The sequence below is a fragment of the Manis javanica genome, chromosome 1, assembly GCF_040802235.1.
Source record: "Manis javanica isolate MJ-LG chromosome 1, MJ_LKY, whole genome shotgun sequence".
Taxonomy (NCBI): domain Eukaryota; kingdom Metazoa; phylum Chordata; class Mammalia; order Pholidota; family Manidae; genus Manis; species Manis javanica.
Window position 1 is genome coordinate 129,965,196 of NC_133156.1, and position 24,964 is coordinate 129,990,159.

The window sequence follows — 24,964 nt, forward strand, 5'->3', positions numbered from 1 at the left end:
TGGATGTTTATCTTGGGCAATTTATTTAAACACTCTTAACTTTCATTTTCTTGTGAATGAAATGAAAATAACAGCATATTCATCAAAAGGACTAGTGTGTGCAGGGAGCTCATAACAAAAAGTTTCTTTTTCTTTCCCACTATATATTCATTAAAGGTTGGCTAGAGGGGGTGAGGGGAGCTTCTTCTTGCCGTCATTTTGGGTCCTCGGCTGGGAAGTGTTGCTATGCTTGCAGAAGTTCATAAACTTTCTTCCAAGAAAGGACATACATCATATCCACTCAAACTTAGCTGGCCACATAGACACACACAACCTCAAGATGGCAGTGAAGCATAGTCCCAATGGACTAGAAAGAGGGAGACATGGGCTGCTCGTGGACAGAACAAATGATTACCAAACCTGTGAGGTGCTTAGAACAGCATCTGGTCCTTAACCTGTGCTTAATAAATGCTAAATATAAAAATAATAAATGACTGTTACATTATTGCTATCATATCCATTTCCTTCCCTCCATAAGATTTATCTACATACGTAAGTTTATTTTCAGATGAGCTTTCCAGGTGAAACAAACACTAGATTTTAATATGCGTCTGACATTGAGATAGTAAGTAAAATTTTGTGTTAAGTGTATTGTGCTCGAATAGGTGACTTGCAAAGGTAAACAAGTTTATTTTTACACTAAAACAGTTTTTAAGTGTGGTTAGTATTTGAAATTTGAAACCTAGGAATAATTCATAGTTGTTGCTTATTTCATTTTTTTAGTGTGTTTAGATTTTATTTGACCGGTAAAATTAAATAATCTGTACATCCTGTGTGAAGTTGCCAAGTGGTACACTAGACTCATCTTATGCTGTGACTGTGTAGCAATAATTGAAAATATTACCATGGTGATTGCTATAGTAACATTTAAATTAGCATCAGTGCCAGGAAATCTTTACTATTGATCTGATAGAGCTTATTTTACAGTACATTATGAGAATATAAATGGAATTGTGCTGTTTTTTCATTCTATAGTATGAGGGAAAATAATGTAAGTTTTAAAAATAATAGATTTTTTTAGAAAAATGTTTAACTGCAAATGGTCATGATTTATGTATGATTAATCATATATTAATGATATCAGAATACTTACATAATTTTTTTCCACATTACATTATATTTCATTTGAATTTAAAAAAGTAAGATACATATAATTCAATATGCTGAATATTAAGTATTTTAAATTTGTTAAGCTATTTAGTCTTTCAACATGTATTTCTATTCTCTGTGTTGTGCAAGAGGATTTAATATACTTATGAAAGAAGATCCCTATTCTGTTTTTAAATCATCATCTTGAAAAGAGAGTCATAAGTAATTTGTTAGTGAAACTTATTTTTTCCAAAGCTTACAAGAGAATTAGTAGTAACTCCATGAGTATTACTATTTTTATTAAAATCCTGTTTTACAAATTAAGAAACTGAAATCATTAAATAAAGCACTTTATGTAACTCTCTGTCCTTAATATTATAGACTCAATGCTAAAACTTAAAAAAAAAGAATCTCTTATCTTTCTCTAGTAAAGTCAAAGAAATATTACAAATTGTTAACAGATATTTCTGTTTAATTAGCCCTGAATTAGTTTCTTAGGGCTGCCAGAACAAAGCACAGGGGGTTTAAAGCAACTGATATTTATCTCTTACAGTTACGGAGGCTAGATGTCGGAAATCATGGTGTCAGCGTGTCTGTACCCTCCATAGAGTCTAGTGAAGAATAATCCTATTTCTTCCAGCTTGTGGCATTTGGCTTGTGGCAGCATAAGTCCAGCCTACCTCTGCCTTCACATGACCATCCTCACACCTCACTGGTGCCTGCTCCCCTCTCCTTATGTGCATACCATTGGATTAGGGCCCACTCCAATTCAGGATGACTTCATCTTAACTTGATTACATCTTCAAAAACTTTATTTCTAAAGAAGTCCACCAGAGGGGTGAGGAGTTAAATATACATTTCGGTGAACACAGTTCATCCCATAACATGCACACTTACATGCTCGTGAAGCAATCCCTGGAACTGTTAACCAAATATTTCTGGATTTCTCTCTTCCAAACACATCATAGGACTGTTTGTCTTTTCTCCCACATCTGAATGTAGTCATAACCATGGGATTTGCTTCAGCCAGTGAAATGTGAGTGCAAGTGAGTGTGTCTCTTCTGTGTGGAAAGCCTAAGGGCCGACACAGGGTTCCCTTTGCCCCCTCTCTCCTCTTGGCAATCGTGGGAGCATGGCATTGGAAATACCCTTGCTTTGGGTTCCTGGTGATAAGGTTTATCACAGCCTCCCAGTAAAACCACAATGGCTATGTGCCCTGAATAAGCATTATAATATGAGTAAGGCTAAAGCCACTGAAATTTTGAGTTTTTTGTTACCATAGCACAGTGTGATGGGTGCATAAATATCTACTGGAAATTATATGCTTCCCTAACCATAAGAGCAACAACAAAAACTCTAAAATTTGTAGCATCAACTTAAGGCTAGGCTACCCAGGAAGTGGAGAAGCTTTACCAGAGTTTCAAAAGATGGATATTTATTTCACACAAGGATATAATGTTTGGTAAAACTATGACTGGTGGTAACTTGGAAAGCAGATCCTGGACCCAGTGAACTTGGGGTTAATGTAGGAAAAGAGAGTGTTAATAGTATATATTTTTCACTATGGCTGTATCATCCAAGTACTATAAAAAGATAAATCCAGAGAGCTTTTGCCAGTTTTCTGATAGAAATGTAAGGAAATGGAGATGGCATAAGTGGGAGACTGGCAGGTGGAGAGGAAGAGGTAACATTTTCTATGCTCCTTGATAAAAGAGAAACAAAGTGTTATGTGATCATGGCTGATTGAAACTTTTAGAGCAAAAAGCAAATCAAGAGAATGGTCAACACAGCTATTTTTAAAACTTCTGAATGGATTATATCATCAAGGTTAAGATCTCAGTTAAGACTTTAGTTCCTAGCAAATCCTTTTACTTTGACAAAATATCTAATGTTAAAGATACTAAGGCTGTGGTTCTCCCAGTAAAGCCCAATAAAACCTAGGAGGCTACAATCAAGTAGGCATAGCAAGACCTGTGGAGCAGTGGGAAGAGAACACATAAATATAGAAAATCTAAGAAGTATTTTTAAATGACACATGAAATTCACTAGCGTCAAATTGAAAAACAGGGTTTAGTTTAGTTGTCCTGCTAAAGAGTTCAGCAGCCTGGACCAAAAAATGTCTGTGTCTCATGGAGGTTAAAATGATGCTGGGGCCGTCAACCTGCCCAACCAGTAAGCTGGCTAAGAAATGTGTTCAACTCTCAAAGGCTGACACTATCCACTGCCTTCTTCAGCAGTGGTCAGTGAGGTCAATGAATACCAAGAATTCCAGAGAGTGAAGGTCACAAAGAACAGTATCCAAAGGAGCTCCTCTTGGGAAGCACAGCCTCATTCTCCATGACAGGATGAAGAGACAGGCAAACAGGATTCCAAATCTGCATGGCTTTCAGAAGAAAAGCATTTATTGTGCTTGCACTGACTCTGTACCACCACTGTTCATTGCAGGTGTGGAGCAAAGACACTATCATTTTAGTTCATAACTCTCTTCATGAGAAGCCTCATCTGGACTTGATATAGATACTACTTACTGCCTGTGATCCCCCCCTTAGCCACCCCCTCAATTTGAACTTGATAACAAGTCTAGATGTGACTTATGAGTTGTATTTTTTTTTCTCCAGGGGAAGAATCAACCTTATGTATGGTAACCAGGGCTTGAGTTGTCTTGATGACCTGTGTTATTTACTAAATATCTCTGATTTCTCTTGTTTGTTAGGAACATATTTCACTAATACTATTCAAGTTAGACAAAGTAACCTGATTTGTTCAATGAAAAGTGAGTGGAGTTGATGTGTGTCAATTCTGGGTGGAGGTGTTAACAGACTGAATGTCAATTGTAAAGTTATTCTTTGTCCTGTTTTGGCAAAGGTGCAAGCAGAGATTGAATATGTCTCCTTTATCCTGAAATTCTGATAAACATGAGATGTAACAACCTTCACTTGCTGACCTATGTGGGTGTGAGAAAGATATATTATTGTTTTAAAACACTGTTATCATTGCACTCACTAGTCCATTCAAACTAATATCCAGGCACTATTCTATTTAGTTTATGTGTATCAAATAACTTAACTCAAAACACCATAAAAACAATACACATTCAAGAGAGCCAGTGGTTAAATAACATGTTCAATGTCACCTAGATAGGACTAGTGGAGCTGTGATTTGAAACCAGACATCCTGACTTGAGGACATGCTCTCAATCAATAAACTGCAAGAGTCTGTGTCTTAAAATTTGAAATAGTTTTGCAAACCAACTGCAGAGAAGTGAAATTAAGACAGATATAAGAACATCTGCAAATGTATTTGTCAATAAGAAACATTGTAGCTTGTTTTAGGAAGTAAAAGTTAGACCACTTGACTATATGAATATTTAGAGACCATTTGAATAGTCCAGGTAAAAAACAATGTACATTTACCCATAAAGACATTGCAATATATGAATTATATAGTGAAGGCCATAGTTTCAATCCAGTGGCCAGTTTCCAGTCTTCATATTTTTGATCACTTGATTTTGGGTCACTACCTCTTACTGGATACACTTCCCTCCCTGGGCTACAGGAACACACCACTCTTGCTCGGTCTTCGTCTGCTACTCTCTCCCCCTCCCTTCTGTCAGAGAGACCCAACTGAAACAAGCCAGACACTGCTGCTGTAGGAACCTTGATTCGGCTTTTGCTCTGAAAATACTGTCCACCACATATCTTCTTGGATAGCTCCCCTTTCTTCAGATATTTACTCAAATAACACCTTCTCAATAAAGCCAACTTGTAATTTCACTTGCTTCCTTTAACCAACCAACCCCTTTTATTCAAATCCCATGATGTTGCTCTAAGGTTTTTTCAAGAGCACCGAATATCTTCTATCTACTATATGTTTTTCACATTTATTATGTTTATTGGATGGTGTTTGTCTCTTCCTGACCGAGTATAAGTTACATAAGAGCAGTCATCTTCGTCTTTGTTCTTGGCAATAGTAAGCACCAGATAAACAGTTAAAGAATAACTGGTTGGTTCATTTCTACAGAGTAGATGCTCATTCACACCACGGATATAATGTTAGATGGCTCCTTGGAGTCCATCTAGGACTTGGATTTGGATACAGGTGATTGGCTGAAAATGTGCTTCTCAGGAGAAAAAATGTAAGGGAGGGAATGAAGCAGGAGTGAGAAAGGAGAAAGAACACACCACCAACATAATCTCAGGTTGAGTCTAGTCTTGGTGTGATCCACATGAAGAAGGCTCTGAGCAAAAAATGGAACAGAGAATTGACCCACATTGAAACAAGAGGTTTGCCTATTTATGCTTCAGTGTCATTGCCCATGGTAGTGAATAGAGTGATTTCCCTAATTTGGTTGTGCTCCCAGTGCAGAAAATTACTCAGAGGAAAGTGATTACTGCAAGCAGTTAGCAGTCAAATCTCCCAGCATCTAGCTGATAAGTAGACTGGCTTGGTAACTGGGATTTACATGGAGCATAAAAGCATTTACTACAGCATCCAGATTGACATAATAAACTACGGATGTGTTTATGCCTTTAAAATGGTTAGTGTAATAGTTTACAATGACCCTCTCAAATCTATTTATAGTTTCTTAGGCAAAATTCATATTGTTTCACTGTACATTAATAGAATATAATTATATAATGACCTAATCAATAGCTTCAGCGTGAAGGAAAGGCATACTGTTATTTTATATTATGCACCTATTATATTGCAGGTTTTTTTACACACATAACTTTATTTAATCATTTATCCCCTTAGAAGGTAAGTGCATGATTGCCATTCTAAATATAATGAAAATAAAACCTAGTTAATAAACTCACTTCCACTCATTGAGTGACAAAGGCAGAATATTAATCCAAACCTCCTTCAGATTTACTATCCATTCCACTCATCTACCTGCATCTATAATGTCAATGTAAAATTACATATTTTTCAAAATTAAGTCTGTTTTATTTTGAAAGTAACTGAGAAATCTTAAATTCATATATTTAAACAGAAAAACATATCAATATTTCTACTAATCTCTAATTGAAACTTAGCATATTTTTCAATTATATTTATGGCTATCAACCCACAGTAGTATTAGAGGTATCTGTGACTTTATATCAGTAGGAACTCAATATTACATGAAATACCTTATACATTTTTCTTTGAAATTATGGTACTGATCAGATATGCTGCCAAGTCTTCTTATTTATTGCATTAGGTAAGAAGCATTATATTATTTTACCCCAACTGGTTTTAAAAATATGTTGATGGCTGTATTTTTAAAAAATTGGTTTCCTTTTTAGTACTATGTATCTTGTATGTTAATTCATGCTTTAAAAACATTACTCTGTCATCAGACTGACAAAAGTTTCATGAAACAAAAAAGTTGAAATTCCTTTTTAAAATCCTTAATATTGTCTTGAATATTTGATTAAATATTACCTTCATTTATATCTCTGTTGTGGAAATTATTATACATACTTGTATATTTGTTCAATGATTTATTCCTCCATAGCTATTTAATGTCCCTTTCTCTCCATAGCACTGCCAAACACATCCTACCATCCACCCACTTGTTCCCATTTGCCCCAACCCCATGCTAAGACAAACTGGCCAACAGTTGGGTATGAACTCTTGCTTTCCAGAGCAAACTCAAGAAAGGAGCTCTGTCAAATCAAATACATTTTTAAATATGGGTGGAACACTACGTGTTCCTTCTTAAACGAGAAATACTTAGCGTAGGCTGATGGCATGTCAGACACTCATTAACTTGCATCTGACACACTCTGATGTTCATTTCTGACACTGGAAGTTGACATGAAACCACAGGCAGAAAATTCACTTACAGCTTTCTCCAGTAATTAGAAATTTGAAATGTAAATTTAAGTTTTTCTTTCATTTTCCTGAGGGATTAAATATTATTCAACAAATGACTTCTAAGGTCAGTAATCTCTTCAGGAATGTGTCATAAACAAACTGTCTCTTGTTACATATGTAGACTATATTCCTAGAATGTATACTCCTTGAGGAGTTTGCTGTTCTGTTGAGCTAGAAAAATGACTAGGAAAAGAGTAGGTACTTCATATATATTTGGTGAAAGAATTAATATGTGGGTTTTTTGATAACTTTATGGTGCATCACTGTATTATATGTAAGTTGCATTACCTATTTACCCTTCCCCTGCTCTTACACATTTAGTTCATTTTCAGCCCCCTCAATGTTTCTGTCAGGATATTTGCAGGAAATGAGTATGCAGGTGACAGGCTCCATGATTAGGAAGGGTTTAATGCAGGATGTGTCCAGGGTTAAAGGAACTAACTAGAGATGGTGGCATAGCAGGAATTCACAACTACATGAACCTGTCCCCTCCTGGGCCTAACAGAGTTAGGCAGGAGCTGGGGCAGAAACTACTCCAGAGAGAGTACCTGTATTCTGACAGCTTTCTCTGCAATGAGCTGTGACTCGATGGTATTCTGGAGTGACAGCTCATTGTAGAGAGAATCAACCAATCTTAGTGGTGCTGCATGGAGGAAACTCTACCTCCCTTTCCTCCTGCCTGTGCCTCATGCTGTCTGACTCCAACCATGGACCAGTGACCCCACCAATACTGAATTTACCTCCTGCCATCCTGAGCAAAGTGGAGACTTCAGATTGGCTCTGAAGGCACAAATACAAAATGTCCAGAACATCTAATAATAAATAATGGTTTGATAAACATGGTTTTACTCAAACATTTCTTTCAAATGTCTGATTTCTTAAGAAATTTTCCTAGAATTTGAATTACCTGGTCAAACACTGTAAATGATTTTAAGGCTTTACACTTATGACAAATTATTTTGAATGAAATGTTATACATCAACAATATTCAAAGAACTATTTTGGTTTCCTTTTCTGTACCAAGAACTATGTCCACCCTATGACCCCTTAACAGCACTAAATACTATCCTTCCTTTTTTTCAGAATTTCAACTTTCATTGCCAAATACCAAGGTTTATATACTCAAAACTTAATTATAAGGTTTGTATTTTCTTATTTTCCATTGAGACTGAAATTGTATTTGTATTTTTTTACTACATGTATAATTTTAACCATTGTATTATCTTTAATAACCATGGAAAATACTTATGGAACTCAATATTTTAAGTCTAGTCTGGAGCATTCCTGAAATTCCAGACTCATATATCTAAATGCACATGTGTTATCTACATTTGGATGCTAAATAAGGTGCATCAATCTTAACATGTTCAAAATCAAAACCTTGATTCCCTATTCCACACACTACCTGAACTTCTAGTGCCTCTCATCAGTAAACATTAGCTCTTATCTATTGTTCAAACCGAAGCGGTGGATTCATTCCTAAATTTTCCACTTCCATTCCTTCATCCCAGTGAGAACATTGTATTATTAGGATTATTTCAATCACTTTCTAGCTATTATCTCTGTTTCCTTTCTTGCTTTACAAAGACTATTTTACATATGCCAGCTAGAGTTACTCATTAGCATTCAATTATGTTACGATCCTCCTGTGCTACAAACTCTCACGTGATTTCGATATGAAGGTTAAAACAATTTACGGCTTGCATGACTTTGAAAGCCTAGTGCCTCTTGGGCCTCACAGATGATGACTCTCCTCTGGTTCATTTAGCTGGATGTACATGCATGTTCCCTCTGGGACCTGAAGGCTTCTGACATAAAAACTCTTCCATGTCAAGTATTTGCAGTTTGTTAGTCCCTTTCTCTGGAACTCTGTTCCCATTGAAATCCTCATCCCTCACACCCTAACTCCTCCAGCTTTCTATTCAAATGTCACCATCACTGAGAGGCTCCCTGTTTGACCACATTGTTGAAAATAATGATATCTCCCCCAGTACATGTAATTTATCCTCTATCCATTAAATTTATTTTTCTCAATAGGGGGCCATTTTTAGAATAGTTTTAGATTCACTGAAAAATCAAGAAGATAGTACATACTGTTCTAATATGATATGCCCTTTATCTACTTTTGCCTACTATTAACATATGATGTTAGCACAGTAGTTCTTTTATAATTAATGAACCAATTGATATATTATTAAATGAAGTCCATAGTTTATTCAGACTTCCTTAGTTCAAATTTAATAAATTTTCTGTTTCAGAATTCCCCCCAGGATATTACACTTCATTTAGTAGTCATGTTTCTTTAGTCTCCTCTTGGTAAAGATAGTTTCTCAGACTTCTCTTATTTTTAATGACCTGGGCAGTTTTAGAGAGTCAAGTATTTTGTCACATTCCTCTCTATTGGAGTTTGAAATTTCTCTTATTATCCAGGCTTTATGTTCTTGAGCAAGAAGACCACAGATGTCAAGTACCATTTGCATGATATCAAATCAAGATATTTGCTATCAACTTGATTAATACTATAGATATTGACCTTGATCACCTGGCAGAAGCAGTGTTTGTCAGCTTCCCACAAAAGCAAACAAACAAAACACACACACAAAACCTTGTTTCCCTCAATTTTCATACTGTGTCTCTGGAAGGAAGTTACTCTGTACACCCCATACTTACAAAATAGGGATTTGAGTTCTTCCTCCTTGAAGGTAGAGTTTCTAGATTATTTGGAATTCATCCTTAAAGGAGATGTGTTTCTTCCCCAGTAATTCATTGATTGAATCATTTATTTCTATCAATATGAACAAAGGGGTATTTATTTTACCCATTGGGTTATAATACAATCTTTATTAAATTTCTTATTCATATTGTTAGAGATTAGGCCATTGAGGACTTTTTCATCCTGTGTCCCTTGACATATTCCTGTAAATGTGGGTTTGGGGATGCATGTGTGTGGTAAGCACTTCTTTACTTTCTGGCATTATGATATGCTCCTTGTTCATCTTGTACATTTCCTGTTTTATTCTTGGAATCAACCATTTCTCCAAGGAGCCATGGTTCCTTTAATTGGAAAATGGTATTAGAAACCAAAGTCTGGGTGCCAGGTGAGTTCACTGGTACTCAGTAGCATTGTTGCTAGGCCATCTCACACAGCAAAGGAAGGAATACATCTGTGTGTATGCTAACTTGCGTATATACACATATCTATAAATTTATGTTTTCAGTATGTAGCCTTCTATAACTATATTAAAGTATGTGAATTTTCACTAATGTCTCCAACACTATTCTATTACCACATGGATCATACTGTCCCTTCCCCTTGTCTATCTATAAATTCCTACAATAGTAAGCAACCTGACTCCCAATAGATGTCATCTATCTACTTAATTGCTCAATTTCACTATACATGTATAGCACCACAAGAATCTCTAACCTATACCCTCAGGAGAAACAACTTTAATGACTAGAATGCAGCAGTTATGTGCAATTCTTTCCATTTAGTCTTAGGGACTCTGCTTACTTCTGAGGTTATTTAGGTCAGCACCTTTCTCTCCCATTCCCTTCCCTGAGATTGTTACACACATTTGTAGTTAGTTAGAATCTGCTGTCATTGTCTATATTCCTTCTTGGAGCCCCATCACTCCAGCCTCCAATTCCTAAATGATTTTTTATTTTAATTTTCATAGTTGAGGTTCATTCTGTGTTGTGAAGTTGTACAGAATTTGACAAATGCATAGTATCATGTAGCTGCCATTGTGGTACCATACAGAACCCACTGCTCCCAAGGTCCCCTTTGTCCACCTGTTCATCTCTGCTACCCTCTTTCCTGGACCACTGGCAGCTGTTCCTTCAGTTTTGCCCATTCCAGAAAGGCATTTGAATCATTCAGTGTCAGTTTGAGTCATTCAGTGTGCAACCTTTTCAGACTGAATTTTCTCACGTAGCACTATGCATTTAAGTTTCTTCATGTTTGTTTGAGACTTGATAGCTCATTTCTTATCTCTGAATAATATTCTATATGGATATACTACAATTCACTTCTCCACCTATATTTTCCGCTGGTCTCAACCAATATTATGATTTTTAAAAAGTTTTTGTTTCTGGATGTCCAGATATTCCAGAATTTTGTTGAGACAGCTATCCTTTCTCCATTGAATTGCCTTTGCCCTTTTATCAAACAATAGTTGACTATGTATGTGGATCTAATTCTGGACTATATTCTATTCAGCCAATCTTTGTGTCTATTCTTTTGCTAAGACTATGCTGTCTTGGACTGTAAACTTAGAGTAAGTTTTGAAATTGTCTTGCTTTATTTTTTTATAACACTTTGGACCACTGTCACTTCATTTATTTATTTGTTTGGTTTTGTTTATTTGTCCTCTGCTACCATCTCTACAAGACAAGGTACTTTGTTTAATTAATTGCTGTGGCAATAATACCTAGAATAGTCTGCATGTGGCATGTTTTTATCAATTTTGTTTAGGCAATGAATGCATACAAGTCTATAATTCTTTTTACTTATTTTAAAATACATGTCTATTATTTTTAAAATAGTTTTTCAGAAAATTCTTTATAAATGATACTGACTCATTCTCTATAAAATTTTTTGTTTTGTTTTTTTTTTCTCCTTTTCTCTTGTGTTTAAGGTGGAGGGGTCCACCCAGGTTGTGAAAAGTGTTGAGATTTCATACAAGCTTAATTACCTATTCCTATGTAAAACCTTCTCTTCATCTCATTTCCTACACTTACAGCCTCACTGTTGTTCTTTGTTCTTGTATTGTTTTTCCTCAGGTGAGAGTGTTATTGCATATGCTTTTGCTATAGAATAGTGTACATTCCTCTTGGCTTCAATGTAGCCCAATTTCATGCTACCTGTTATGTCATTTTGCTACACCAACTTGGAACTTTTCATTAGCGTCTAGTGTTTAAGGAGAAATTCACTAAAAATGTCACTATTGTTTGTGGTAATATCAAATTTTACCTGCCTCTTCAACCAATAATACCTTGTCAGCCAACATTCTTAAACAAGTCGTGAACATAGACTGCTCTCTCCTGAGAGATTTCCAAACTGAAATATATCTAAAATAATACTCCTTAAGTTGTCTCCTTTTTTTCTCTTGGCTGTTTATATAATGGGGGTGTATTACTGAATGGATATAATGATATCCTGGCAAGCACCAAAGGAGCATCTTTCAGTAGAGGATTATACATAAGTTCTGATTCTCTTGATCCCTATCCGTGGGACCAATGCTGGGAAAACACTTGCTTGCCAATCTCAGTCTACTTTTAATTGAAAGTTGATGTTGTTTTCACATATCATAGAATTATCAGTTGTTATTTCTTTTCTTAATCTAGCTCCACTATCCTTATGAACAGTAGTTATTTTTCTCACATTCTGGTGATAGGTTGTTTACATGCTTTTATTTTCTCTAATTCTATATATTCTACTTATGTCTTCTTATTTTGGTTAATGTTATTATTGGTTTTATGATAAGTTATTGGAAAAACCTGATTTAAGAGCTTTTCTTCTGCCATCAGTCTATACTGCCATATTTCTAGGAAAGACATAAAGCTAAATTTTTAAAGCTGTGAGTGTACTGGTGTTAACTCTCAAGCTTTGGATTATGCAAGATAGGCAGCTCATGTTTCTTCCTTGAGTTTCTGTTTTTCTTGAAATCACTTTACATTTATTTAGGTAAGGGTTATCTAAATTATAATGTGACAATGATTGGAGTGGAATTCTTGGAAAATAATAAATGATTTTAGAGACCTTAAATAACAAAAAATATGTGTGTGACTATATATATATATATAAAATCAATGAAACAGATGATCAATTATACATATTCATATACACATATATTTATATAGCACATGTAATAATTATCAATTACTATGAAAATAGACATGTGAAAACATATATCCATTAATAATTATTTGATTATGAACTCAAAATTTTGGTGTCTATTTATGTGATATGCATAGCACTTGTTCTTTATATATGTCACCTAACTGAGCTGTCAGACTTGTTTCCCCAACTGCTGTAAAAACACAGTTGTTCGTTGAAAGAGCACTGGCCATGGACTCAAACAACATACATATGGCTTTTCCCAAAATCAGAAAATAAATGGGTGATCAGAAATGATTTCCTTTAACTCTCTAAACCTCATAAATATCATTGGAAAAAGATTTAAATTATATGACCCTATCACACAGTTGTTTTGGTTTTTCTTTATTTTTTTTAAAGATAAATAGGTTAGTGTAAGTGGGAGGGTGCCTTTGATTACAAGTCATATGACAGGGTACTAAAATTAATCAGCTACAATTGTGCAATATGTATATTTTATCTGAGAAACTTTGCCTGAAAAATAAGATTGGAATGATTAAGTACTTTATTTGAGTTTAAATTGTAGGGATAAGAAATAATGATATACTTTAATTCTGGGTATGTATTTTATATGCTGAACATCCTACTTAATTACAATAATACACTTTTTTGATTCACAAATAGCCAACAGACATTTTTCTCAAATGCAATTGAAATTCACTTCTCCACCTATATTTTTTTTGATTCACAAATAGCCAACAGACATTTTTCTCAAATGCAATTGAAACATAATTAAGGGTACAAGGGAATAATAATACAACAATATTCAGTTCTTAAAGTTAACAAGACTCAAGTGAATTCCCTGATTACAAAATCAAAGTTAAACTAAATTTGAAATATTGTACTTTATAATGCATCTGATGGTATTTATTTATCAACAAAAATGTGTGATTAAAATGCAGAGCAATTTAAGTCTGATAGAGACAATTAGGCATAGAAAATTTAGTAATCAGCTTGTTGCAATTGAATGAGTAAAGGATATGAAGAATTTTTTTTTTAAACCCATGAGATAAGAGTTTGCTAACTAAAACTAAATGCAACAAACAAAAAACCTTTTAGGATATGCACTTTTGTCTGAGAGCAGAGGAATGTTCTGCTGTTAAATTGGCCACAATTGAGGTACACAAGTATTTCCTAAATGTGAAAGATTTATGCCAAGAATTATCAGAGAAATAAAGAAGATAATTAATGAAAAGATTCTAAGTTCAAAAAAAGCATTCAATAATTTATACCAAACACATTTTGAAGTTCATACTTAATCCTATGTTGTACAAATTTTTATGAATAATACTCTTACTTCCCTGAAGATTATATTCCACTTGTTAAAAAAAATTGTTTCAAAAGACACACTTCCTCCCAGTTTAATTATTTGCATATATCTATTAGCATGTTTATGCAAAGGAATATCAAACCAATCTTCTGTGTGCTTCCAGGTTCAAATTGGGGGTTTTTCCATTTTTGGCATGAATCAATTAACTCATTAATTTTACAAATATATATTAAGTACCTACTGTATGTAATTGCTGTCTTATGCAGAATATGGTAATTTATAAAATATCTCACATTAGAAGTTACATTATAACTAGAGGAAATAGTCAATAAGCATATAATCTACTAAATGAAAGAGATTATTAAAATCATAGTAAATAATATAAACGGAATAAATGAGTGATATGAAAGAAATCAAAGTAGGGAAGATTGCTTTTGAAAAAGTTGTTATAAAAGAGTTTTTAAGAAAGTAAAATGTTTCCCCATCATAATACGACAGATTATAGAAGAACCTATCTTAAAGAGTGTCATCAATACTTAAATTAAATTATGTAAAATTAGGAGGATAATAAATCACTTTGCTTCCTATTATTAATTATGCCAAATATTGTTAGTGACACTATCAAAATGGCTTTTTTCTACCAAATATAAGAAAAAGTTGATTCTTATTTTTCTAGTAGATCTTTTCCCCCAATATGAATGACTCAAAAAATGGCTCAACATCCACCCAGTTCACAAACTAATAAACTAGAGTTATGTTTCCTTTTTTTTATTACACCCCCCATAACTAATATGTGAGAAGGTAGTGTCTACTCTTCTGAATATGTGAACTATGGAATTTATCCATGTTTTTGGTCTGGTTTCCCTGAAGTGGACCCTGAGTTGAAGATTTGTATGCAAGTGATTGATTATCGAATTACTAACATGTCAGAAAGTTAGGGAGAGAGTGGGGAAGCAGGACAGGAAGAAAATTTCACACGAGTATGATTTCAATCAAAGTCCCAGCCTCATTATGATTCTGTAGGGAAGCTTTGGGATGTGAATAACATGTAGGTTTCCATACTTCCTCACCTATTAAACAGTGGCTCCTGGCTTCCATAGTATGTGATTATGGACCTGCAGGATCCCTGCACACGTGGGCAAAGTGGTCCCTGTAGCCAAGAGAAGTCTCCCAAATACAGCTGCATGGGAAGACCTTTGGAAGCAAAAAGAGAAGAAATATATAGTGTATGTAGTGTGTGTGTGTGTGTGTGTGTGTGTGTGTGTGTGTGTGTGTGTGTGAATGTAGCTATATTAAAGAATCAAAGGGAACCTTAGAAAAGTACTAGTGTCCCCTTCAAACTATTTCTCAATATACCATTATCATCTTTTTCTGGACTAGAATAAGTGTCCAATTGTTCTCCCCTTTAACCATATTCCTTATCTACCTCTAATCAATTTTCCACTCTACAGCTTGGTTAATCTTTTCTAAATGTCATGTTAAAGTCTTCGAACTACTTTCCACTGCACTGAAAATAAATGCTATTTCATACTCCAGCGTGTACAGGTCTATGGGATCCTCACCTCTGCCTATGTCTCTCACTCCATCTAATACTAACTTTTCTGCTTAAAAGCTTACATTCCACCCAAAGTGGGCATGATGGTTAGAAAAGACTACAGGAGATGAAAAATGTTCTCCAGTTGCTTTTTCAAGAGTGATTAATAAGGACAATGACCAAAAGAAATCTCCCACCAGATAGAAAATAGGGTAACCGGTTTGGTCAACTAAGGAATTTGTTATTTTATCAAAGTGAGATATCAGCTTTCTTTGAGATTTTCTGTCTCATTGCTCATTTCCCAGTACACCATCGTTGATCAACAGAATTTGGGAATTGTTTTGAGCAAGTGGCTGCTAAATGCTACTTTTCCATTACATTTTTCGACATACTATTTGACATTGTAGTTTTCTGATAGTTATTTTGGAGTTTTACATTAGCTAAATTTACCAATTTCCTGGAGTTTACAGGATTATGAATAGCCAAATGAGGACCTGTCAAATACCATCACCCAAGATTTTAGAGTCAATGACATAACTTTGATTTCTCTTATTCTGGGAAGCGTGAGTTTGTGGCCACTTATGTGTATTTTGTTAAATAAGAGCATTTAAAAAATAATGGGTATGGAAAATAGGAGACCTATGTATTGCCGGACAGAGCCAGTAACTCTGGACCATAGCAAGCATCCATTCCACTACCTGCCAATCACCATTCTCTGCTATGCTATGTAGGAGGAACCACGGTTGGTGGTGATGATGATGATGATGATAATGATGATGATGATGATGATGATGGAAACATGCTGAGAATTTGTATGCTAGCTTCTTTACATATATAATCTGATGTGAAAGTGGTTTTTAAACCTGTTAGTCCAAGAAATAGTTCTAACACTACTTGTGGATCTTTGTCAAATTCTTCACCCCTCAGTTTTCTCATAGGTCTATGCTGCAGTAAAAACAACTCCTTGTAATACAAATAGCTATTAATCTGCATTGATAAAAGTTCAAAGTGAAAATTAATAGCAATATCTTGTGAGCCAGGTACTGAATATTCTCCTTTAATAGGAGTAGATGAGAATTAGTGATGGGGGTTAAGACCCCAAAATTTCACAGATAATAAGGGACAAAGCCAAGCTAGAGGCATATATAGGACTTTCACATCTTGATAATTGCAACTGATTCCACAGATGGATGGCCCAGGCCTGGGCATCTGGCCTAAGACAGGTAAATCAGAATGTATTACCAGAATTTTTTTTCAAACTCAAATTAGAAACAACTGCCAGTTGCTTTCTGGATTGGAAGATATTAAAACTGAACTCCATTCCTGTAGTCCATCAGGTTGAGGAGATCATTATCAGCAACAGCATCTTTGTTATTATCTCACATCTTCTAAATTAAATGCCTTACAAATTAAAACAATTTGCTAATAAATAGAATTATAAATGAACTATCATCACTAATATAGAATCAGTTATATCAACAGATGGACATTGTATGAAAATTCTGGATCAAATTATCCCATAGGTAAAACTCCATATATAATTTTGCAATACCATTTTTGGTTGCTCCTTTTTCTTATTATTTTAGGGTATAAATACATATCATCTTTCTAAAGTATCAGATAAAATGTTTCCATTTACAGAATGTTCCCCTCAGTTTCAAATAAATTTGAATGACTTAGTCAACTGATTCTTGGAAAAAAATTGTTATCAATTGGAAAGGATCAACATGGTATGGTGCTAGGTATTGCAAGACACCATCCAAAGATATTTGGTATAATTTAATTTGTCTTGAGGCAACATCTCAATATATTACAGAAAAACAAGGAAGACAAAGAGAACAAGGAAGAGGAAAAGAAGTAGGAGAAAAAGTTTATAAAAGGTGATAGATTGTGAACAGAAAAAAGTGTTCTTTTAAGTATTAGGTCTATAAATATGTAGTATATATTAATAAACATTAAACTTATTAATTGTAAGGACTTTAGGAACATTGCTATAATCTTTGGTGTATTGTAACCTTAATTTTTTTCAGACTATGTAATATTTTAAACTACAAATATACTTACATTTACGTGCTTCAGTGTAGTGATATTCCAGTCAAAGGGCAATTTTCTATATAGTTTATTTGCACTACATGTATCTTTCTACTTTTCTACATGATATGTAAGCTTTTGAATGATAATTCACTGATATAATATCGGTAAATAATGTATATATATTATTTATAAAAGATTTAAATAATGTTTAGAAAAGTTTTACAGTTAACAGGTTACACATAAGTTAAACACAACCTAATAAGACATCTTTTCTCCCACACTCCTCAGGGGAAGCAGACGGTATATTGAATTTGATATCCTGCTGAAGCTACAGATAATGAGGACTTACCATTGCCTACCACTATTCATCTGGACCTATATGTTTCACACAGTTGATGCTATCCCATTACAAGAAAAGGCTAACAGTGATTTACCAAGCAAAAGGATAGTGGGTCTGACAAAAGATGATGGTAAAGTGCTACATCGCACCAAGCGTGGCTGGATGTGGAATCAGTTCTTCTTGTTGGAAGAGTATACAGGTACAGACACACAATATGTAGGCAAGGTAAGAATTTTTATATGATAAATCTGGAAGCCAAAAGTGATAGCAATTTATTTTTTACAGCAACTTTCCATGTCACTAATGATTATTCAAAGATATTAGACTAATCATGATGTGCAGAAGGCATGGTATTGCATATTTCTTCAGTAGGGTAGGATGAGGATGTGATTTGTTCAGGTAGCTAAATATAGGGTCGTATCCACAGTCAGCCTCAAAATAAAATAAGACATGTATGAACTTGATTCATTATTAATCAGCTAATAGGATTTAATTTTATGTGTATGCATCTAAAGATTAAAAAACTTTCTTTGAAATTTAAAGTCAAGGTAGATAATAACTTACTGTGTTATCTGAGGCAAAACAAAATACAATTGTCATATACCAAAAATTATGAAAACACATTGTTCTTTACTAATGAATAATTTATTAAGAACAGTATGTTGTTTGAGAAATAAATACAAAGACTTGTACATGCTTCTATTTCTTACGATCTGTCAAACTGAACTACTCTCTGCCTTTAACCCAGACCAAAGGGTTTGATGCAGGAGGAAGAAAAAGAAGTAGAAAGGAGACATGACCTTTAAGAAGACTTAATGCCACTCCAGTAGCACTGGGGAGTTAGTGGCAACAGGAACATGTAACTCCCTTCTTGTATCCAATTTTGAGGAAATAGATTAATTACCTCCCTCCTTTTCTTTCCTTTGTGTCTCAAAGGTGAAATGATCTTTCTGATCTCCAGAAATTTCTATTTATCTTCCCCTTACCACTCTCATTCATACTATTTCATACCCAGGACAATGCTTTTGTTCACTGTGGATTATCTCCACTTTATACCCAATACTGAGATGCTTTCAAATTCTGAGAGCAAAACAAAATAAACAATTATAAATGCTAACATTGCCCATAGAACATGTATTTCTTTTTCTCGATTATTGGCACATACACTAGAAGGGACTATAATGGTCTGAGTATTATTTGACTCATGGCAAAACTAGACAAATAAAAATAGGCCAAAAATTTTTAAAAGACACAGAAAGTAGCCTGTTTCACAAAATTCACGTTTATTGCTTTTAAACCAGAAGCATATTTATTCTGTGAAATTGCCAGAGTCTTGGTCTAATTTTTCATTTTGTGTGTGTGTGATAGGATATTTTTTCAAATGCAGCCTTCTTTTTCAGAAGCCTATTATTTCCTCTTCTTTGGATATTTCTATCCTCTGGTTCCATAGGTTGGACTCATTTTGCTCCATACAGTCCACTTGCTGATTATTTGTTCTCTCATTTCTCCTCAGGTTAGTCATATAGCATACCTAATTTAACATCACTTTTCACTCTATAGTTTATAACTAACATCAAGATATTTGAAGGTCAACTGAGAAATGTTTGTGTCTAAAGATTTCAAATTGCCTTATGATTCTCATTCAAAGGCAGTGTATAAAGGACACTTTCAGTTCATGGGCTTCATATAAAGGGTTTCATCCTTGGAGAGTCACAGATGCAGAAAAAAAGAGATTCTTGTAATCTTAAGGCAGTCAAGGCTCCACTACGAGCATTTATTTTCAGCTGTAAACAAAAATCTTCCCTCTAAAAATTGTGCCATTGATTAATTGACCACCATTACTGCACTCTTTTAAAATATGCATTAAACTTTATATCTTTTTGCACTGTCTTGCTTATTTTTAATTAATTCCATAACTTGTCAAAAACATTTACTAAAAGTGTGTTCATAGTTTTATTTAATTACTTTTCATAAAATACTTTATCACTTGTATTGGGAAAATCAACTTTTTTTTCACCCTTGGACAAGTCAAGGTGTTCACTTTTTGGTGCTATTTAAACTTGACAAGCACTACCATGAGTCCAAAATAGAAAACCCAGTACGATAATCAGAAGTTTCGTCAAATAAGGATAATTAAACAGAAACTATGTGTCAGATATTTTTGTTTTATCCATGAAAAAATAATGTGTATGAAAGAGAAACTGTAACAAAATAAAATATCTATACTACTTTTTGAAAGAATTACTTTCTCTGTTTTGTAATAGGGACTTGTCTTAGATATGCCATGTACCACATTAGTTCACTATAAAAGTGGGTATCCAGCTACTACTTAGTTTTTTTTTTTTTACATTCTTAAGGGTCAATTAAATCTCTTCTAACCTATTCTCTTAACTTTTGACATCATTATTCATTTGCCTATACAGAGACTAGCTAGACTCTTGGCCATGACTTTTGCCAAACGTGTGAGTTCTGATGGTGTTTTAACTTCTTGAACACCACACAGATTGGCTTTTAGACCACATTGCTCTGGCTTCCCTGGGTAAACTGAAATCTAGGCTTCCAGGATTCCCTGCACTGCTGACATCCCATGTGGTATAAAAGCTTACCATAGTTTCTTTCTTAGTTTTATAAAAGCTAAGTATTACAGAAAATGATAAGACTCATTAATTTACAGGTGATATAAAATTGTGTATAAATCAAAGGATATATGATCCTTGGATATAAAATCTAGGAAGCAATTTTGGAACAGACAAAGTAGTAGCAGCAAAATTTAATTAAGTACACATGTGCACAAGCATCCAGTTTACACAGTTCAGTCTTGATTATGCAGTTCAGTCCTAGAATGCAAGGGGGTTTTAACATTTATCAAGTTCTTGTTTACAATTGGCTATAATTGATTTAGGTGCTAACAAAAACAATGGGAAACACTGATACCAACTGCAAAACAAATAGTATTCTGGTTTATATTAAATCAAGTAATCAAAATGTGGGATGACTCTCTCGCTCTCTCTTTTGTATGTTGACATATGCACCAAATATTAATTAGTTCCCTGAGGGTACATAAAATAATGTCCTTGGATAGGCAATTTTCTCTTTAGCTTTCAGAGTATAGCAGTTTGATGTGTGCAAAGACAAAAATAAAGTCTCAAATTCCCTGAAGGATGTTTGATAAATTTTATAGTATATTATAGTGTTTTTCAGAATCTAAATAAATTATCTTTATAAAGGTTTTAGGATGCCATTACCTGTGGTACAGAACATGTAGCAGCTGCTTCTGATTTATGGGCACACTGTATCTCAAAATTCTCTTTATAGGTTGGTTGTTTAAAGCTAGGAACACAAGAGAAAAATATTAAGCATTAAGGCTAGGTTCTCAGGACAGTCCGTAAAGATTTTTTTCACGCGGAGTTCTATAAAACTCTACTTTTATAGCAGATTGCTGTCATTTAATTCTTATAAGCAATCCCCTCCTTGCCAGTACTGTATTACACTTCATTATATCACCATGAGCACACTCAATAGCCTCTTTACTTGACTTTATTTTTACTTATTAAAAACATATTACACACTGTTTCTTGAATCATACCGACCTCTTCGACAAAAACGTCAATAAAAAAATAACCCAAATTACTTAAGGAGGGTTCAAAGAATTCAACATCATCACATATTCCAGATGTTCTGTGTCCCCATAACTATGCAGCCTGAGCTCTAAGCAAAGAGAAATCTTTCCTTTTCCACATTTTTGACCACCATTTCATCATGTTCACATGGTCTTTTTCAGGAGCTTTCTAACATCCTTTCCATAATTTCATCTCTTCAACTTAAGTCCTATCTCAAATGCATCCTCTTACCCATCTTCACTCTCCCCAGTTAGAATTTTCTGTCAAAATGAAACCATCTATCAAAATTATTGTTCTCGATACAGTTTTAGTATATTGATTTACAATTTTACCTCCTGGAATCTGGGACCTTAGGGCCTTGAATTTGTTGTGTTGGACTTAAGTTTTTCCTTCCCCAAAATATTTGACATCATATATTTACTCAAAATTAATATCCAGTTGCTAAACCAATAGATCTTCCTTGGGTTTCATTAATCTAGGTACTGAAAGCCTGACATTAAGAAACACAGAAAGAGCAGGGAAAATTTAAAATAAATATGTTCTCTTTTCAGACACACATTATACCAGTCAATTCCTCTTATATATTTCCATTATATTTGAGGACCCTAATTGCAACCAAGCCCTCCCATTTTGCCTCAAACAGCATATATTTACACTCACTTTCACTCCAAAATAATCTCTGTGTCCTTAATAAAGATAATTTCAAACAGGAGTAAGAATTAAAAAAAAAAACATTAAACAAATTCTGACTGATTAATGAATTTTAACTATTCCTAGAAAAATTTGCATTTAAAATTTAAGTGAACTCTTTTTTTCCAGAAATACAAGTAACTGTTAAACCATTCAAAAAATTTAGTGTAGTAGAACATGTTTATTATGATTACTAAACCTGTGTGATTTTTCCTGATACCTTCCATTAATTTCAGTATTTATGAACTATTTCTAATATTTCAACATTTTTTTCTTCTATTTCCAAAATTGCAGAAGATTAAATATACCCTAACATACATATCAATGTTAAAAAAAAAGAAATGAAAAGAAGAAAGAACGAAAGAAAAAGAAAGAAAGAAAGAAATAAATAAATAAAAGAAACTTAAATAGAAATGTAGCATCTTCAGGACGATACAGAGAGAGGGGTGGAAAAAATATTTAAACACAAGCATATTTATTATCATATTATTATTATTATTATTATTATTATTATTATTATTATTAAAGCAATTTGTGCTCCCTACAAAAACCAGATTAAGAAAATTAATGAAAAATATGAAAGATAACTACAATCATAGCACAAAGATAAGGTTAATATGTTTACATATTTCTGATTATTTACTGGTTATATTTTTTGACAATTGGATTTCTATTATTTATACATATTTTATTTTGTCTTTCTGAGTTAACGTTGTGTTGCTTTTTACTGTTAAAATGTCAGGATTAGCCATATCCTACATCACATATGTAATCATAATAATTTGAATTTTTCCAAATATTCTATTTAGACTCTGCCTGGTTTTATACATGTGTGCATGCACATATACACACAACACACACTCTTCTATGATGAAAAATTTTTACCTGATAACTTTAAGTGTATTTTAAATTATCTTTATATATTCTTAGTTTGCTAGAAGTGGAATTTCCAGAATCAAAAATATGAATGATTTTAAATCTCTGGATACATATTAGTCAACTGCATTTCAGAAATTTATTCCACTTATCTTCCAGCAATATGCCAACATAGGACGTGTACACAGGATATTTATTTGTAAAATTATGACTGCATCTTAATGTGGACTTTAGCCCTGTATATTATTATTATTCAATTAGTTTAAAAAACTGAACACCTATAAAATAGGACACGATGGGTGAGTCCTAAAAATACTAGTAAGTAAGATGAACTGGTTCCTATCTTAGAAATAGATACAAATAGATATCCCTACCTACAATAGGCAATATGTTAATATCACTGGTCTGCTTAGAGACCTGATAAAGAGTCTCAATTTAGGGAAAAGATGACACTTTTTTTTCTCCTTATGCAGTAGATGAACACCTGAGTTCTCTTTAGCCTAATTTGGCACTAGAATCATTCTCCAAATTAATAATATATGCATGTTTGTTCATGTATTTGTTGATTTAGAAATTTCATGTTTTCCTTTTCCAATGAACACAGACATTTTTACCAGATATTCACAAAATACTTAAAACTTTTCTTGTGCAAACCTTTTTTAAGTTGTTCACAATAAATCCTAATTTCTCATACTGAAATCTTGTAGCTAAACCAATAGATCTATTGGTTGTATTTTTCATGGTGCAAAAGTGTTAGGAAGATATTCTAAAGAATGTCACACCTCCTTTACACTGATTTCATAGGTAATTAAAGTCACTTTAGATATGCCATTGAATATTGCTTTTAGGGGAATTCCTCTATACACCTGTTTTGCAGCCAGAATTTCCTTGGGATACTACAGTATTCATCATATTCAGAACCATACATTAAAAAACTGAGGCAAAAAAAATGAATTCAAGATTAAGGACTAAGTGATTTAGCAAATCCAAGGGAAAAGAGCTTTTTTTCTATAATGGGAAGAGATGTATTTGCATGTGGCCACAATGTGAAAGTTTCAACTTCTTCAGTACTTTCTAACAACGGAAGTTGAAACATTAAAATCATATTCTCCCACAGTTTATATTATATTGATGTTACTCTAAAAATATAATCAGATCTATTGCTATCATATGTTAATGGTTTTAGAAAAAACCTGCAATTTTAAAAACTATTTTGGCAAATGTGTCTTATATACTTGAAAAGAATATGTATTATGTTATTACTGGGTATAGAATTCTACAATCTCATATACAGTTGGTGATGGTATTCTTCAATTCACTATCATTACAATTTTTGTGTCTTCATGTTTCAATTCTTACTGGGAGAAGAATATTGGAAAGTTCTATTTTTAAGTTTATTTTTTAACTGTTTTTTTCTACATTTACATTTATTTTTTATGCAATTATTAGGTGAATGATCAATTATCTTTTATGTGTCTGATTACTTGGTATTTTGTTATTATGAAATATCACTCTTTATCTTTTGTGGTACTACTTTCTTGAAGTTAACTTTGCCTGATACAAACTTACTACACCAATCCATTTATGATTATGGTTGTGTGGTTTAACTTTCCCATACTTTTGCTTTCAGCCTTTTTATGTAATTCTTTTCTAAAGTGCAATTCTTATAAAGACCTGAGTTGGTTTGTGCTTTTCAATACAGTTTGACAAACTTTAATATTTATAGGAG

General features: G+C 33.6%; 1 protein-coding gene across 2 annotated transcripts in view; it reads left to right on the forward strand.

The window, feature by feature from the left end:
• The window catches only part of CDH9 (cadherin 9), a 139,646-nt gene that overhangs the window by 22,288 nt on the left and 92,394 nt on the right, over positions 1-24,964 (forward strand). The window contains exons 2-3 of one of the 2 annotated variants that reach the window (XM_037001658.2): positions 8,074-8,130; positions 17,998-18,274. In XM_037001658.2, coding sequence (XP_036857553.1) covers positions 18,047-18,274 — 228 coding nt within the window. In that variant the 5' untranslated portion in view covers positions 8,074-8,130; positions 17,998-18,046. The remainder of the gene's footprint in view (positions 1-8,073; positions 8,131-17,997; positions 18,275-24,964) is intronic. The other variant, XM_037001649.2, reaches the window with a different exon arrangement.